The 19,117-nt window shown below is 44.4% G+C and overlaps 1 protein-coding gene across 14 annotated transcripts in view; it reads right to left on the reverse strand.

Moving 5' to 3' along the window:
• LOC124033634 (pleckstrin homology domain-containing family A member 7-like) overlaps positions 1-19,117 on the reverse strand; it is a 174,094-nt gene that overhangs the window by 36,425 nt on the left and 118,552 nt on the right. For 13 of the 14 annotated variants that reach the window (XM_046345763.1, XM_046345758.1, XM_046345759.1 and 10 more), the window contains one exon: positions 14,461-14,636. In XM_046345763.1, the coding sequence (XP_046201719.1) occupies positions 14,461-14,636 (176 nt within the window). Of the gene's footprint in view, positions 1-14,460; positions 14,637-15,279; positions 15,427-19,117 lie in introns of those variants that run through there. The other variant, XM_046345772.1, reaches the window with a different exon arrangement.

Genomic DNA, 19,117 nt, shown 5'->3' on the forward strand with positions numbered 1-19,117 from the left:
AGCATGACAATTGCACGTTCCCTCAAAACTTGAGACATCTGTGGCCTTGTGTTGTGTGACAAAACTGCACATTTTAGAGTGGCCTTTTATTGTCCACAGCACAAGGTGCACCTGTGTAATGATCATGCTGTTTAATCAGCTTCTTGATATGCCACACCTGTCAGGTGGATGGATTATCTTGGCAAAGCAGAAATCCTCACTAACAGGGGTGTAAACAAATTTGTGCACAAAATTTGAGAGAAATAAGCTTTTTGTGCATATAGACAAATTCTGGGATCTTTTATTTCAGCTCATGAAACATGGGACCAACACTTTACATGTTGCGTTTATATTTTTGTTCAGTATATATCCCCTGAATGTTAGTCAAGGACTTAGTGACCTATAGTAATGCATTAAATACATTCATTAAATTCTTTCCTCCTTTCCCTCAGATATTAATACAGTAGACTACATTATGATAAAGTACAGCTGTACACTTGAAACAGGGGATTTGGAGGTATTAGGCTGTGGATAAAACGGCAACATGGACACCTCCATTAACCTGAGTTGACTCTGACTCTGACTCTCAATGTTATTTCCCACTTGAGTGATACTAGTGAAAGCACTCAAATGTCATTGATTCATTACTGAGTTCCTCCACAGAGGGAAGGGAGACTACAGGGAGGGGTTTTCAATATGTTTTAACACCCACATATTTTCATGGAGAGGGGAGTGTAACTAAGTGAGGCTCTTTGGATAGGAGGCAGGCTGGGTTCCCCTTGAGAATCAAAATGACAGCCATTTTGTCTTTAAACAAATAGCTTGGGGTAGCCTCTTCATCAATGACTCTGTGTAATAGCTCTAGTGATCATTAATTTGTCCCCACAGATGAATGTATGAGACTCTCTCCCTCTGCAGGGAGTCATTCATCTGAGATATAATTTATCTGATTCCCAGACCAACACTATACACGTCTAACAAATCACAATTTTTTTAGATTACAAATATTGACAGGGCAGGTCCTCAATGGACAGTTTTTTACTCAGTTTCAAAGTTCAGAGCATATTCAGACATACAGTACCAGTCAAAAGTTTGGACACACCTACTCATTCAAGCCGTTTTCTTTATTTGTACTATTTTCTGCATTGTAGAATAATAGTGAAGACATCAAAATTATGAAATAACACATATGGAATCATGAAGTAACCAAAAAGAGATTCTTCAAATTCTTCAAAGTAGCCAACCTTGGCATTCTCTCAACCAGCTTCATGAGGTTGTCACCTGGAATGCATTTCAATTAACAGGTGTGTCTTGTTAAAAATGTCTTTCCTTCTTAATGCGTTATAGCCAATCAGTTGTGTTGTGACAAGGTAGGGGTTGTATACAGAAGATAGCCCTATTGGTAAAATACCAGGTCCATATTATGGCGAGAACCACTCAAATAAGTAATGAGAAATGATAGTCCATCATTACTTTAAGACATGAAGGTCAGTCAATCAGGACAAAGTCCGAAATTCAGAAATTGCAGCCCAAATAAATGCTTCACAGAGTTCAAGTAACAGACACATCTCAACATCAACTGTTCAGAGGAGACTGCATGAATCAGGTATTTGAGGTTGAATTGCTGCAAAGAAACCACCACTAAAGGACACCAATAATAAGAAGAGACTTACTTGGGCCAAGAAACACGAGCAATGGCCATTAGACCGGTGGAAATCTGTCCTTCTTTGTCCAATCTTTGGTTCCAACCACCGGGTCTTCGTGGGACGCAGAGTAGGTGAACAGATGTGTAGTTCCCACCGTGAAGCATGGAGGTGTGATGGTGTGGGGGTGTTGTGATTTATTTAGAATTCAAGGCACACTTAACCAGCATGGTTACCACAGCATTCTGCGGCGATATGCCATCCCATTTGTTTTTCAACAGGACAATGACTCCAAACACACCTCCAGGCTGTGTAAGGGCTATTTTACCAAGAAGGAGAGTGATGGAGTGCTGCATCAAATGACCAACCTCAACCCAATTGAGATGGTTTGGGATGAGTTGGACGGCAGAATGAAGGAAAAGCAGCCAACAAGTGCTCAGCATATGTGGGAACTCCTTCAAGACTGTTGAAAAAGCATTCCAGGTGAAGCTGGTTGAGAGCATGCCAAGAGTGTGTAAAGCTGTCATCAACTCAAAGGGTGGCTACTTAGAAGAATATAAAATATAAAATATATTTTTTAAACACTTTTTTGGTTACCACATGATTCCATATGTGTTATTTCATAGTTTTGATGTAAAGAAAAACAGACAACGAGAAATAGCTTCCCTTGGAGCTGCTAATGAGCACCGAGCAGCGTTGGCCACTAGATGGTATTGTTTCACAAAACATCATATCCAAACCTCCCTCTCAGCTGTAGCATGCCAGTCCAGATCAGCCACATCATGTATGTGCACTGTACACTTCATTTCTCCAACACCACAAGCTGTCATTCACCTAACCAAACCGTAACCAGTTTGGCCAAACCATAACTTTTTCTCCTTTTAATTGAATTATTATTCCCTATATACTGCACTACTTTTGACCAGGGCCCATGGGGATCTAATCAGTAGTACACTATATAGGGAATAGAGTGCCATTTGGGACGCAGATTGTGTTTGTGCCCTGTGATGGAGTAGAGGGAGGAACCGTGTCTGTGCCCTGTGACTTGCCCATGCTCAGCTGGCAGCAGGAGCAGGATGGAGTAGAGGGAGGAGCCGTGTCTGTGCCCTGTGACTGGCCCATGCTCAGCTGGCAGCAGGAGCAGGATGGAGTAGAAGGAGGAGCCGTGTCTGTGCCCTGTGACTGGCCCATGCTCAGCTGGCAGCAGGAGCAGGATGGAGTAGAGGGAGGAGCCGTGTCTGTGCACTGTGACTGGCCCATGCTCAGCTGGCAGCAGGAGCAGGATGGAGTAGAGGGAGGAGCCGTGTCTGTGCCCTGTGACTGGCCCATGCTCAGCTGGCAGCAGGAGCAGGATGGAGTAGAAGGAGCCGTGTCTGTGCCCTGTGACTGGCCCATGCTCAGCTGGCAGCAGGAGCAGGATGGAGTAGAGGGAGGAGCCGTGTCTGTGCCCTGTGACTGGCCCATGCTCAGCTGGCAGCAGGAGCAGGATGGAGTAGAAGGAGGAGCCGTGTCTGTGCCCTGTGACTGGCCCATGCTCAGCTGGCAGCAGGAGCAGGATGGAGTAGAAGGAGCCGTGTCTGTGCCCTGTGACTGGCCCATGCTCAGCTGGCAGCAGGAGCAGGATGGAGTAGAGGGAGGAGCCGTGTCTGTGCCCTGTGACTGGCCCATGCTCAACTGGCAGCAGGAGCAGGATGGAGTAGAAGGAGGAGCCGTGTCTGTGCCCTGTGACTGGCCCATGCTCAGCTGGCAGCAGGAGCAGGATGGAGCACTCATCCATACAGCAGCCAGCTGCAGAACTCAACATCCCACCCATCCACAGCACAGGAGAGTAGACACTATCAGAGCAGTGCTACGCCTGTCCTGCCATGGATGACTGCTCACTGAGTCCCAGGCAAGCAGACCAAGCTAAACCATGCCAAAACCATGCCAAGCCAGACCAGGCCAGGTACACTCCCACCTATAACCCCAACAGTTAGGCACTTTGCTAATGTTTCTAAAGGCACATGATCAAGATCAGACTGGGAAAAATGGGCTTTGCTTTGGTGCTGGGAAGGAAGAGAGAAGGAGGCAGAGGTAGGAGAGGTTGGACTAGGAGTCATTTGGTTAACTGGGGATTATTGGGGATAACTACAGAGGAGACTATTGGGGACACTACAGAGGAGACTATTGGGGACACTACAGAGGAGACTATTGGGGACACGACAGAGGAGACTATTGGGGACACTACAGAGGAGACTATTGGGGATAACTACAGAGGAGACTATTGGGGACACTACAGAGGAGACTATTGGGGACACTACAGAGGAGACTATTGGGGACACTACAGAGGAGACTATTGGGGATAACTACAGAGGAGACTATTGGGAACACTACAGAGGAGACTATTGGGGACACTAAAGAGGGGACTATTGGGGATAACTACAGAGGATACTATTGAGGATAACTACAGAGGAGACTATTTGGGATAACTACAGAAGAGACTAAATTTAGAACCAGGAACAGATATAGCCCTTGGTTCTCCCCAGACCTGACTGCCCTTAACCAACACAAAAACATCCTATGGCGTTCTGCATTAGCATCGAACAGCCCCCGTGATATGCAGCTATTCGGGGAAGCTAGAAACCGTTATACACAGGCAGTTAGAAAAGCCAAGGCTAGCTTTTTCAAGCAGAAATTTGCTTCCTGCAACACTAACTCAAAAAAGTTCTGGGACACTGTAAAGTCCATGGAGAATAAGAACACCTCCTCCCAGCTGCCCACTGCACTGAAGATAGGAAACACTGTCACCACTGATAAATCCACCATAATTGAGAATTTCAATAAGCATTTTTCTACGGCTGGCCATGCTTTCCACCTGGCTACTCCTACCCCGGTCAACAGCACTGCACCCCCAACAGCAACTCACCCAAGCCTTCCCCATTTCTCCTTCTCCCAAATCCATTCTGCTGATGTTCTGAAAGAGCTGAAAAATCTGGACCCCTACAAATCAGCCGGGCTAGACAATCTGGACCCTTTCTTTCTCAAATTATCTGCCGAAATTGTTGCCACCCCTATTACTAGCCTGTTCAACCTCTCTTTCGTGTCGTCTGAGATTCCCAAAGATTGGAAAGCAGCTGCGGTCATCCCCCTCTTCAAAGGGGGGGGACACTCTTGACCCAAACTGCTACAGACCTATATCTATCCTACCATGCCTTTCTAAGGTCTTCGAAAGCCAAGTCAACAAACAGATTACCGACCATTTTGAATCTAACCATACCTTCTCTGCTGTGCAATCTGGTTTCAGAGCTGGTCATGGGTGCACCTCAGCCACGCTCAAGGTCCTAAACGATATCTTAACCGCCATCGATAAGAAACATTACTGTGCAGCCGTATTCATTGATCTGGCCAAGGCTTTCGATTCTGTCAACCACCACATCCTCATCGGCAGACTCGACAGCCTTGGTTTCTCAAATGATTGCCTCGCCTGGTTCACCAACTACTTCTCTGATAGAGTTCAGTGTGTCAAATCGGAGGGTCTGCTGTCTGAACCTCTGGCAGTCTCTATGGGGGTGCCACAGGGTTCAATTCTTGGACCGACTCTCTTCTCTGTATACATCAATGAGGTCGCTCTTGCTGCTGGTGAGTCCCTGATCCACCTCTACGCAGACGACACCATTCTGTATACTTCCGGCCCTTCTTTGGACACTGTGTTAACAACCCTCCAGGCAAGCTTCAATGCCATACAACTCTCCTTCCGTGGCCTCCAATTGCTCTTAAATACAAGTAAAACTAAATCCATGCTCTTCAACCGATCGCTACCTGCACCTACCCGCCTGTCCAACATCACTACTCTGGACGGCTCTGATTTAGAATACGTGGACAACTACAAATACTTAGGTGTCTGGTTAGACTGTAAACTCTCCTTCCAGACCCATATCAAACATGTCCAATCCAAAGTTAAATCTAGAATTGGCTTCCTATTTCGCAACAAAGCATCCTTCACTCATGCTGCCAAACATACCCTTGTAAAACTGACCATCCTACCAATCCTCGACTTTGGCGATGTCATTTACAAAATAGCCTCCAATACCCTACTCAACAAATTGGATGCAGTCTATCACAGTGCAATCCGTTTTGTCACCAAAGCCCCATATACTACCCACCATTGCGACCTGTACACTCTCGTTGGCTGGCCCTCGCTTCATACTCGTCGCCAAACCCACTGGCTCCATGTCATCTACAAGACCCTGCTAGGTAAAGTCCCCCTTATCTCAGCTCGCTGGTCACCATAGCATCTCCCACCTGTAGCACACGCTCCAGCAGGTATATCTCTCTGGTCACCCCCAAAACCAATTCTTTCTTTGGCCGCCTCTCCTTCCAGTTCTCTGCTGCCAGTGACTGGAACGAACTGCAAAAATCTCTGAAACTGGAAACACTTATCTCCCTCACTAGCTTTAAGCACCAACTGTCAGAGCATCTTACAGATTACTGCACCTGTACATAGCCCACCTATAATTTAGCCCAAACAACTACCTCTTTCCCAACTGTATTTAATTTATTTATTTATTTTGCTCCTTTGCACCCCATTATTTTTATGTCTACTTTGCACATTCTTCCATTGCAAAACTACCATTCCAGTGTTTTACTTGCTATATTGTATTTACTCTGCCACCATGGCCTTTTTTGCCTTTACCTCCCTTCTCACCTCATTTGCTCACATTGTATATAGACTTGTTTATACTGTATTATTGACTGTATGTTTGTTTTACTCCATGTGTAACTCTGTGTCGTTGTATCTGTCGAACTGCTTTGCTTTATCTTGGCCAGGTCGCAATTGTAAATGAGAACTTGTTCTCAACTTGCCTACCTGGTTAAATAAAGGTGAAAAAAAAAATGAAAAAAAAACTATTGGGGATAACTACAGAAGAGACTATTTGGGATAACTACAGAGGAGACTATTTGGGATAACTACAGAAGAGACTATTGGGGATAACTACAGAAGAGACTATTGGGGATAACTACAGAAGAGACTATTGGGGATAACTACAGAAGAGACTATTTGGGATAACTACAGAGGAGACTATTTGGGATAACTACAGAAGAGACTATTGGGGATAACTACAGAAGAGACTATTGGGGATAACTACAGAAGAGACTATTGGGGATAACTACAGAAGAGACTATTTGGGATAACTACAGAGGAGACTATTTGGGATAACTACAGAAGAGACTATTGGGGATAACTACAGAAGAGACTATTGGGGATAACTACAGAAGAGACTATTTGGGATAACTACAGAGGACTATTTGGGATAACTACAGAAGAGACTATTGGGGATAACTACAGAGGAGACTATTTGGGATAACTACAGAAGAGACTATTGGGGATAACTACAGAGGAGACTATGGGGATAACTACAGAGGAGACTATTGGGGATAACTACAGAGGAGACTATTGGGGATAACTACAGAGGAGACTATTGGGGATACTACATGGGAGACTATTGGGGATAACTACAGAGGATACTATTGAGGATAACTACAGAGGAGACTATTTGGGATAACTACAGAAGAGACTAAATTTAGAACCAGGAACAGATATAGCCCTTGGTTCTCCCCAGACCTGACTGCCCTTAACCAACACAAAAACATCCTATGGCGTTCTGCATTAGCATCGAACAGCCCCCGTGATATGCAGCTATTCGGGGAAGCTAGAAACCGTTATACACAGGCAGTTAGAAAAGCCAAGGCTAGCTTTTTCAAGCAGAAATTTGCTTCCTGCAACACTAACTCAAAAAGTTCTGGGACACTGTAAAGTCCATGGAGAATAAGAACACCTCCTCCCAGCTGCCCACTGCACTGAAGATAGGAAACACTGTCACCACTGATAAATCCACCATAATTGAGAATTTCAATAAGCATTTTTCTACGGCTGGCCATGCTTTCCACCTGGCTACTCCTACCCCGGTCAACAGCACTGCACCCCCAACAGCAACTCACCCAAGCCTTCCCCATTTCTCCTTCTCCCAAATCCATTCTGCTGATGTTCTGAAAGAGCTGAAAAATCTGGACCCCTACAAATCAGCCGGGCTAGACAATCTGGACCCTTTCTTTCTCAAATTATCTGCCGAAATTGTTGCCACCCCTATTACTAGCCTGTTCAACCTCTCTTTCGTGTCGTCTGAGATTCCCAAAGATTGGAAAGCAGCTGCGGTCATCCCCCTCTTCAAAGGGGGGACACTCTTGACCCAAACTGCTACAGACCTATATCTATCCTACCATGCCTTTCTAAGGTCTTCGAAAGCCAAGTCAACAAACAGATTACCGACCATTTTGAATCTAACCATACCTTCTCTGCTGTGCAATCTGGTTTCAGAGCTGGTCATGGGTGCACCTCAGCCACGCTCAAGGTCCTAAACGATATCTTAACCGCCATCGATAAGAAACATTACTGTGCAGCCGTATTCATTGATCTGGCCAAGGCTTTCGATTCTGTCAACCAACACATCCTCATCGGCAGACTCGACAGCCTTGGTTTCTCAAATGATTGCCTCGCCTGGTTCACCAACTACTTCTCTGATAGAGTTCAGTGTGTCAAATCGGAGGGTCTGCTGTCTGAACCTCTGGCAGTCTCTATGGGGGTGCCACAGGGTTCAATTCTTGGACCGACTCTCTTCTCTGTATACATCAATGAGGTCGCTCTTGCTGCTGGTGAGTCCCTGATCCACCTCTACGCAGACGACACCATTCTGTATACTTCCGGCCCTTCTTTGGACACTGTGTTAACAACCCTCCAGGCAAGCTTCAATGCCATACAACTCTCCTTCCGTGGCCTCCAATTGCTCTTAAATACAAGTAAAACTAAATCCATGCTCTTCAACCGATCGCTACCTGCACCTACCCGCCTGTCCAACATCACTACTCTGGACGGCTCTGATTTAGAATACGTGGACAACTACAAATACTTAGGTGTCTGGTTAGACTGTAAACTCTCCTTCCAGACCCATATCAAACATGTCCAATCCAAAGTTAAATCTAGAATTGGCTTCCTATTTCGCAACAAAGCATCCTTCACTCATGCTGCCAAACATACCCTTGTAAAACTGACCATCCTACCAATCCTCGACTTTGGCGATGTCATTTACAAAATAGCCTCCAATACCCTACTCAACAAATTGGATGCAGTCTATCACAGTGCAATCCGTTTTGTCACCAAAGCCCCATATACTACCCACCATTGCGACCTGTACACTCTCGTTGGCTGGCCCTCGCTTCATACTCGTCGCCAAACCCACTGGCTCCATGTCATCTACAAGACCCTGCTAGGTAAAGTCCCCCTTATCTCAGCTCGCTGGTCACCATAGCATCTCCCACCTGTAGCACACGCTCCAGCAGGTATATCTCTCTGGTCACCCCCAAAACCAATTCTTTCTTTGGCCGCCTCTCCTTCCAGTTCTCTGCTGCCAGTGACTGGAACGAACTGCAAAAATCTCTGAAACTGGAAACACTTATCTCCCTCACTAGCTTTAAGCACCAACTGTCAGAGCATCTTACAGATTACTGCACCTGTACATAGCCCACCTATAATTTAGCCCAAACAACTACCTCTTTCCCAACTGTATTTAATTTATTTATTTATTTTGCTCCTTTGCACCCCATTATTTTTATGTCTACTTTGCACATTCTTCCATTGCAAAACTACCATTCCAGTGTTTTACTTGCTATATTGTATTTACTCTGCCACCATGGCCTTTTTTGCCTTTACCTCCCTTCTCACCTCATTTGCTCACATTGTATATAGACTTGTTTATACTGTATTATTGACTGTATGTTTGTTTTACTCCATGTGTAACTCTGTGTCGTTGTATCTGTCGAACTGCTTTGCTTTATCTTGGCCAGGTCGCAATTGTAAATGAGAACTTGTTCTCAACTTGCCTACCTGGTTAAATAAAGGTGAAAAAAAAAAAAAAATGAAAAAAAAACTATTGGGGATAACTACAGAAGAGACTATTTGGGATAACTACAGAGGAGACTATTTGGGATAACTACAGAAGAGACTATTGGGGATAACTACAGAAGAGACTATTGGGGATAACTACAGAAGAGACTATTGGGGATAACTACAGAAGAGACTATTTGGGATAACTACAGAGGAGACTATTTGGGATAACTACAGAAGAGACTATTGGGGATAACTACAGAAGAGACTATTGGGGATAACTACAGAAGAGACTATTGGGGATAACTACAGAAGAGACTATTTGGGATAACTACAGAGGAGACTATTTGGGATAACTACAGAAGAGACTATTGGGGATAACTACAGAAGAGACTATTGGGGATAACTACAGAAGAGACTATTTGGGATAACTACAGAGGAGACTATTTGGGATAACTACAGAAGAGACTATTGGGGATAACTACAGAGGAGACTATTTGGGATAACTACAGAAGAGACTATTGGGGATAACTACAGAGGAGACTATGGGGGATAACTACAGAGGAGACTATTGGGGATAACTACAGAGGAGACTATTGGGGATAACTACAGAGGAGACTATTGGGGATACTACATGGGAGACTATTGGGGATAACTACAGAGGATACTATTGAGGATAACTACAGAGGAGACTATTTGGGATAACTACAGAAGAGACTAAATTTAGAACCAGGAACAGATATAGCCCTTGGTTCTCCCCAGACCTGACTGCCCTTAACCAACACAAAAACATCCTATGGCGTTCTGCATTAGCATCGAACAGCCCCCGTGATATGCAGCTATTCGGGGAAGCTAGAAACCGTTATACACAGGCAGTTAGAAAAGCCAAGGCTAGCTTTTTCAAGCAGAAATTTGCTTCCTGCAACACTAACTCAAAAAGTTCTGGGACACTGTAAAGTCCATGGAGAATAAGAACACCTCCTCCCAGCTGCCCACTGCACTGAAGATAGGAAACACTGTCACCACTGATAAATCCACCATAATTGAGAATTTCAATAAGCATTTTTCTACGGCTGGCCATGCTTTCCACCTGGCTACTCCTACCCCGGTCAACAGCACTGCACCCCCAACAGCAACTCACCCAAGCCTTCCCCATTTCTCCTTCTCCCAAATCCATTCTGCTGATGTTCTGAAAGAGCTGAAAAATCTGGACCCCTACAAATCAGCCGGGCTAGACAATCTGGACCCTTTCTTTCTCAAATTATCTGCCGAAATTGTTGCCACCCCTATTACTAGCCTGTTCAACCTCTCTTTCGTGTCGTCTGAGATTCCCAAAGATTGGAAAGCAGCTGCGGTCATCCCCCTCTTCAAAGGGGGGACACTCTTGACCCAAACTGCTACAGACCTATATCTATCCTACCATGCCTTTCTAAGGTCTTCGAAAGCCAAGTCAACAAACAGATTACCGACCATTTTGAATCTAACCATACCTTCTCTGCTGTGCAATCTGGTTTCAGAGCTGGTCATGGGTGCACCTCAGCCACGCTCAAGGTCCTAAACGATATCTTAACCGCCATCGATAAGAAACATTACTGTGCAGCCGTATTCATTGATCTGGCCAAGGCTTTCGATTCTGTCAACCAACACATCCTCATCGGCAGACTCGACAGCCTTGGTTTCTCAAATGATTGCCTCGCCTGGTTCACCAACTACTTCTCTGATAGAGTTCAGTGTGTCAAATCGGAGGGTCTGCTGTCTGAACCTCTGGCAGTCTCTATGGGGGTGCCACAGGGTTCAATTCTTGGACCGACTCTCTTCTCTGTATACATCAATGAGGTCGCTCTTGCTGCTGGTGAGTCCCTGATCCACCTCTACGCAGACGACACCATTCTGTATACTTCCGGCCCTTCTTTGGACACTGTGTTAACAACCCTCCAGGCAAGCTTCAATGCCATACAACTCTCCTTCCGTGGCCTCCAATTGCTCTTAAATACAAGTAAAACTAAATCCATGCTCTTCAACCGATCGCTACCTGCACCTACCCGCCTGTCCAACATCACTACTCTGGACGGCTCTGATTTAGAATACGTGGACAACTACAAATACTTAGGTGTCTGGTTAGACTGTAAACTCTCCTTCCAGACCCATATCAAACATGTCCAATCCAAAGTTAAATCTAGAATTGGCTTCCTATTTCGCAACAAAGCATCCTTCACTCATGCTGCCAAACATACCCTTGTAAAACTGACCATCCTACCAATCCTCGACTTTGGCGATGTCATTTACAAAATAGCCTCCAATACCCTACTCAACAAATTGGATGCAGTCTATCACAGTGCAATCCGTTTTGTCACCAAAGCCCCATATACTACCCACCATTGCGACCTGTACACTCTCGTTGGCTGGCCCTCGCTTCATACTCGTCGCCAAACCCACTGGCTCCATGTCATCTACAAGACCCTGCTAGGTAAAGTCCCCCTTATCTCAGCTCGCTGGTCACCATAGCATCTCCCACCTGTAGCACACGCTCCAGCAGGTATATCTCTCTGGTCACCCCCAAAACCAATTCTTTCTTTGGCCGCCTCTCCTTCCAGTTCTCTGCTGCCAGTGACTGGAACGAACTGCAAAAATCTCTGAAACTGGAAACACTTATCTCCCTCACTAGCTTTAAGCACCAACTGTCAGAGCATCTTACAGATTACTGCACCTGTACATAGCCCACCTATAATTTAGCCCAAACAACTACCTCTTTCCCAACTGTATTTAATTTATTTATTTATTTTGCTCCTTTGCACCCCATTATTTTTATGTCTACTTTGCACATTCTTCCATTGCAAAACTACCATTCCAGTGTTTTACTTGCTATATTGTATTTACTCTGCCACCATGGCCTTTTTGCCTTTACCTCCCTTCTCACCTCATTTGCTCACATTGTATATAGACTTGTTTATACTGTATTATTGACTGTATGTTTGTTTTACTCCATGTGTAACTCTGTGTCGTTGTATCTGTCGAACTGCTTTGCTTTATCTTGGCCAGGTCGCAATTGTAAATGAGAACTTGTTTCAACTTGCCTACCTGGTTAAATAAAGGTGAAAAAAAAATGAAAAAAAAAACTATTGGGGATAACTACAGAAGAGACTATTTGGGATAACTACAGAGGAGACTATTTGGGATAACTACAGAAGAGACTATTGGGGATAACTACAGAAGAGACTATTGGGGATAACTACAGAAGAGACTATTGGGGATAACTACAGAAGAGACTATTTGGGATAACTACAGAGGAGACTATTTGGGATAACTACAGAAGAGACTATTGGGGATAACTACAGAAGAGACTATTGGGGATAACTACAGAAGAGACTATTGGGGATAACTACAGAAGAGACTATTTGGGATAACTACAGAGGAGACTATTTGGGATAACTACAGAAGAGACTATTGGGGATAACTACAATTGGGGATAACTACAGAAGAGACTATTTGGGATAACTACAGAAGAGACTATTTGGGATAACTACAGAAGAGACTATTGATAACTATTTTGGGATAACTACAGAAGAGACTATTGGGGATAACTACAGAGGAGACTATTTGGGATAACTACAGAAGAGACTATTGGGGATAACTACAGAGGAGACTATTGGGGATAACTACAGAGGAGACTATTGGGGATACTACATGGGAGACTATTGGGGATAACTACAGAAGAGACTATTGGGGATAACTACAGAAGAGACTATTTGGGATAACTACAGAGGAGACTATGGGGGATACTACATGGGAGACTATTTGGGATAACTACAGAAGAGACTATTGGGGACACTACAGAAGAGACTATTTAGGATAACTACAGAGGAGACTATGGGGGATACTACAGAAGAGACTATTGGGGATAACTACAGAAGAGACTATTGGGGATAACTACAGAAGAGACTATTGGGGATAACTACAGAGGAGACTATTGGGATAACTACAGAGGAGACTATTGGGGATAACTACAGAAGAGACTATTGGGGATAACTACAGAAGAGACTATTGCGGATAACTATAGAGGAGACTATTGGGGATAACTACAGAGGAGACTATTGGGGATAACTACAGAGGAGACTATTGGGGATAACTACAGAAGAGACTATTGGGGATAACTACAGAGGAGACTATTTGGGATAACTACAGAGGAGACTATTGGGGATAACTACAGAGGAGACAATTGAGGATAACTACAGAAGAGACTATTGGGGATAACTACAGAGGAGACTATTTGGGATAACTACAGAGGAGACTATTGGGGATAACTACAGAAGAGACTATTAGGGATAACTACAGAGGAGACTATGGGGGATAATTACAGAGGAGACTATTGGGGATACTACATGGGAGACTATTGGGGATAATTACAGAGGAGACTATTGGGGATACTACAGAGGAGACTATTGGGGACACTACAGAGGAGACTATTGGGGACACTACAGAGGAGACTATGGGGGACACTACAGAGGAGACTATTTGGAACACTACAGAGGAGACTATTTGGGACACTACAGAGGAGACTATTGGGGACACTACGGAGGAGACTGTTGGGGACACTACAGAGGAGACTATTGGGGACACTACAGAGGAGACTATTGGGGACACTACAGAGGAGACTATTGGGGACACTACAGAGGAGACTATTGGGGATAACTACAGAGGAGACTATTGGGCATACTACATGGGAGACTATTGGGGATAACTGCAGAGGAGACTATTGGGGATATTACATGGGAGACTATTGGGGACACTACAGAGGAGACTATTGGGGATATAACATGGGAGACTATTGGGGACACTACAGAGGAGACTATTGGGGACACTACAGAGGAGACTATTTGGGACAACTAGGAATGGCCTGCAGGGTGGAAGGGAGGGACTAACCTCTTGATGCCTTGACTCTGCATGAGAGCAGCCTGGTTCATGGCTCGGATCCAACCATTCATGTCCTCCTGGGTGTCGGCACTGAAGAAGTACGTCCTCATCCCACCGTGCTCTGCCTGCGAGCCAATCACAGAGTTCTTATTGTAAATGTAGGAGCGCATTCCTGTGTGGCTCGCCTGTGGAGAGAGAAGAGAAGAGACACATCAGAACCAAAAATAATGATGGGAAAGAGGGGATGGAGGGGTCAATGGGTACGTTCTGCAAATGAAGACTCAGAGAGTAAGTTAGCATAATATTAGCTCACAATGGGGCTCAAAGCCATCACCAGAACTTACAAAACTAATAACAAAAGCAAGAGGCACCATCGTCTCTACACCATCGTCTCTACACCATCGTCTCTACACCATCGTCTCTACACCATCGTCTCTACACCATCGTCTCTACACCATCGTCTCTACACCATCGTCTCTACACCATCGTCTCTACACCATCGTCTCTACACCATCGTCTCTACACCGTCGTCTCTACACTAAAGCTGTTCATGCAACACGCCACGTATGAAGAAGAATTGGTTTTAAAGTTTGACAAGCAGTAAGTTTTGTCTGTATATTTGAAGTGTTTCACAAGTCCTAATGCACAGCAAATTCCTCATTAATACCCTTGTGCACAAACTAATTTCACACAAACTTACAGTAACTCAACATAGCGTACCCAGTTTGCCTAGCTATAGCATTGTTACGAAGCACAAATCGTCATACAACCCCCCCCACACACACACACACACACACACAAAAAGAGAAACCTCACAATTAGCCTTACCCTGGTCCCTGGCTGCTACAGGCTAGAGTAGATCCGTCTCTACAGTATAGTGTAATGGGCTTGCCCTTCTGTCTGGCACTTACTGTAAATCTGCCCACCCCAACGCTCCACCACAAGGCTAATCTCCCAATCCAGACCTGATAGGGAGCCAACGGTGCCACTGACAACTTACTGTCCAATTACAACACAGATCAGCATTTCCCAACACAGTTCCACCCCAAACTACTACACTGCCCAGTCCACAACTATGACCTTTATACAGCTCTCTGCTCTCCAAACCACTCTACTGCCTTTCCCATTACAATACACCCTGTATCATCCAGTACTGCCCAGCATGCTAGCCCATGCATAGTCCCAGACCATCATTTTGCCTGTACCTATTACACAACTCTTCAAAGTGGCACATTCCTGTACTATCTGCTACAATATCCTTCCATGTATCCTGATGTATAATAACTCTGAGTCTGGGTACAGCCTTGCAGTCTCAGAATGAATGCATCCAGAGCCCTATGGGCCCTCGTCAAAAGCAGTACACCATATAGGAATTAGGATGCCATTTGGAATTCACCCTATGTCTACCAGGAATCCATCCTCCATTTACAAACAAACAGCAATCCATTGTAAATCACTGAAAACTTCTCTTTAGCGTACAACACGTGCATTCGCCATCATGTCGTGTTTCTGTTTAGTATTGTACTTGTGATCAGCTGTAGTGATCTTACTTGGCTGTGGGTTTAACAAAGCCTGTTTTGATGGCAGAGTCCTGTATTATCCAGCAGCATAGTGCCAGCGTGATCCCAACTGAATCCCCCAGAGAAAAGTGCTGAATGGACAGGCCAGAACCAGACCCATGACTAGGGTCCACATCCATAGTGTCTACCACACACATCAGCAATGTGGGGATGTTTCGTGTCGGAAAAGTTACTTACTTTCCACAGTTCCTTTCACAAAAAGTGTGTGATTTTAAGGTGAGTATAAATGGAGGAACCTCTGCTATTACCCAGCCCACCCCCTCTTTAGCATGGAAGACTAGAAGGCTCTATTTTAAGGCTCCCTTGACATAACATTAGGTGGGTCTGGTCTTAAGCTTTCATTGGGTAATGAACCTGGGTGATTTATCTACAGGCTGATCTTTGACTTTAAGAATGAGTCGAATAAAAACCAATCAACATTTTTTTTCACAAAATTTTTATTAATTTTTATTTAACCTTGATTTAACCAGGAAAATCCCATTGAGTCCCAGAGTCTCTTTTTTCAAGGGAGACCTGGCCAAGAAGGCAGCAACAATCAATACATTAAAACATATAACAATATAATACAATTCAACAACATGATCCGGCCTAAAGAAAACATTTACACTCCTCTGGAACAGAGTCTCCCAGCACAATGTTTACTTCATTCAGGGGCACTAACATATCTAGATGAGGCATAAATTGTAGACTATTCCATGCCTCTGGTACACAAGACGAGAAGGCATTCTTGCCTAATACTGTAAATGTCCTATACATTAACAAAACAAAACATATGAATCAATGAGCCGGTTCCATGGCACTAAATGATATGGCCTGGTTGGACAATACAACAGAAACATTGAAATACAGCCTGCTATAGCTAGATGTGGCTAGATAGACTGAATGTTTGTTGAATGTGATGAGGCCAACAGAAAGAAAGGCAGTGAAACTGGAGAAGAGTGTGGAAAAGGGATGGATGGGAGGAGGATGAGAGGAGGATGGCTCAGCCCAGTGTGAGACCCAGCTATCCCACGGTTCACATGGTGATGACAGTGTCCTGATGACTGATATGGAGGAGGCGGGGCCCAAATACCACTGCTACAGGGTCTAAACCCTCACAACAACCGATGTGTATCAGGCTTTGACTGATGGGTGGTTCCATATGAACTTTATGTCGTCCAACAGATTTGACACACAGTTACATCAAGAACCAAGGTTGGCTTCAATGACAAACGTTCAGTAAAGTTAGCCAACCTGAATAAGCACTGGCATTGTCCATCCATCTGTAATTGATGCAGAAAAATCATAATCTAATCTAATTGTGCATTCTTATTGGTTTGGTAAATGAAAAGTAGACTATGAGCAGGGATGAAGAAGCTAGGTGACGGTCCTCTGAGAGGGATGAAGGAAAATAAAACACGTATTCATGCAAGAGGGGCCCGCCAGCGTGTATCAGGACGGCAGTCCGGGGGGAACCGGCGCTCGCTACACCAGTCACAACAGGAGGTCATTCAATCAATAGGAACACACGAGAGATAAGCACAGTGAGAAGAGCAAACAGAACAGGAGGGTAAAGGTCATTGACTTGCTCCAGAAAACAGAAGTATCTCTCTGCTGTTCTCGGCTGGCTAGTCATCAACTAAGAGAGAGTGAATTATACAGAACAAAAATATAAATGCAAAATGCAACCTGAAAAACTCTGATTTTTCTGAGTTACAGTTCATATAAGGGAATCTGTCAATTGAAATAAATTCCTTAGGCCCTAATCTATGGATTTCACATGACTGGGAATACAGATATGCATCTGTTGGTCACAGATACCTTAAACAAAAGGTAGAGGCATGGATCAGATAACCAGTCAGTATCTGGTGTGACCACCATTTGCCTCATGCAGCGCGACACATCTCCTTCGGATAGTGTTGATCAGGCTGTTGATTGTGGCCTGTGAAATGTTGTCCCACTCCTCTTCAATGGCTGTCGAAGTTGGAGCACGCTGTCAAACACGTCGATCCAGAGCATCCCAAACAACATTGGCATCAGCAAACCGCTCGCCCACACGACGCCATACACGTGGTCTGCGGTTGTGAGGCCGGTTAGACGTACTGACAAATTCTGTAAAATGACATTGGAGGTGGCTTATGGTAGAGAAATAAACATAAAATTCTCTGACATTCCTGCAGACAGCATGCAAATTGCACGTTCCTTCATAATTTGAGACATCTGTAGCATTGTGTTGTGTGACAAAACTGCACATTTTAGGTGTACCTGCGGAATGATCCTGCTGTTTAATCATATTCTTGATATGCCGCACCTGTCAGGTGGATGGATTATCTTCAGAAAGGAGAAATGCTCACTAACAGGATTGTAAACAAATTTGTGCAAAACATTTGAGAGAAATAAACTTTTTGTGCATATGGAACAATTCTGGGATCTTTTATATCAGCTCATGAAACGTGGGCCCAACACTTTACATGTTGCATTTATATTTTTGTTCAGTGTAAATTAACATTGATGCTATTGTTAGAATCCGTGGAAGCAGCAAACAGACTAAAATACAGACCCACACCAGCAAACACAACATTAGAGCAACATACGAACGACAACACAAGAATCTGGAGAGGGCAAATGGCTGAAGAGAACGTAGTTAGCCATAGGCTGCTAGAACCGGGGGTAAGGCTAGGATGGGACACTCTGGTCTTTACTGCCTCATGCGTTTTGATAGGTTATTAACTGGTAGTTGTCTGCATTAACTCTAATGACTTCCCAACTGCATTCTCACAAAACATTGATATACCACAGATCTCTCAAATCACAACAACTAACAGCAGTGGACAAACAACAAGACAACAACAGCAGACAGGAATTAACCTTAATCTAACAGGCAGTTGAAGTGTTCTGTTGAGACAGTTAACAGTTCACTGAACAGCTTGGGTCCTGTCTAATGAAAGATCCTGGTCTGGAATATGTGATTACCCAGAGCGAGAGAGAGAGCTGAGAGGAACAGAGACCTCTTAAATACATGCATTGGATAATTAGCAGAACAGTATTGAGAGCAGGAACCTCTCACCTAACCATGAAATACATTCCCTCTCCGGGCAGAGAGAGAG

Source organism: Oncorhynchus gorbuscha, linkage group LG04 (assembly GCF_021184085.1).
Source record: "Oncorhynchus gorbuscha isolate QuinsamMale2020 ecotype Even-year linkage group LG04, OgorEven_v1.0, whole genome shotgun sequence".
Classification (NCBI taxonomy): Eukaryota; Metazoa; Chordata; class Actinopteri; order Salmoniformes; family Salmonidae; genus Oncorhynchus; species Oncorhynchus gorbuscha.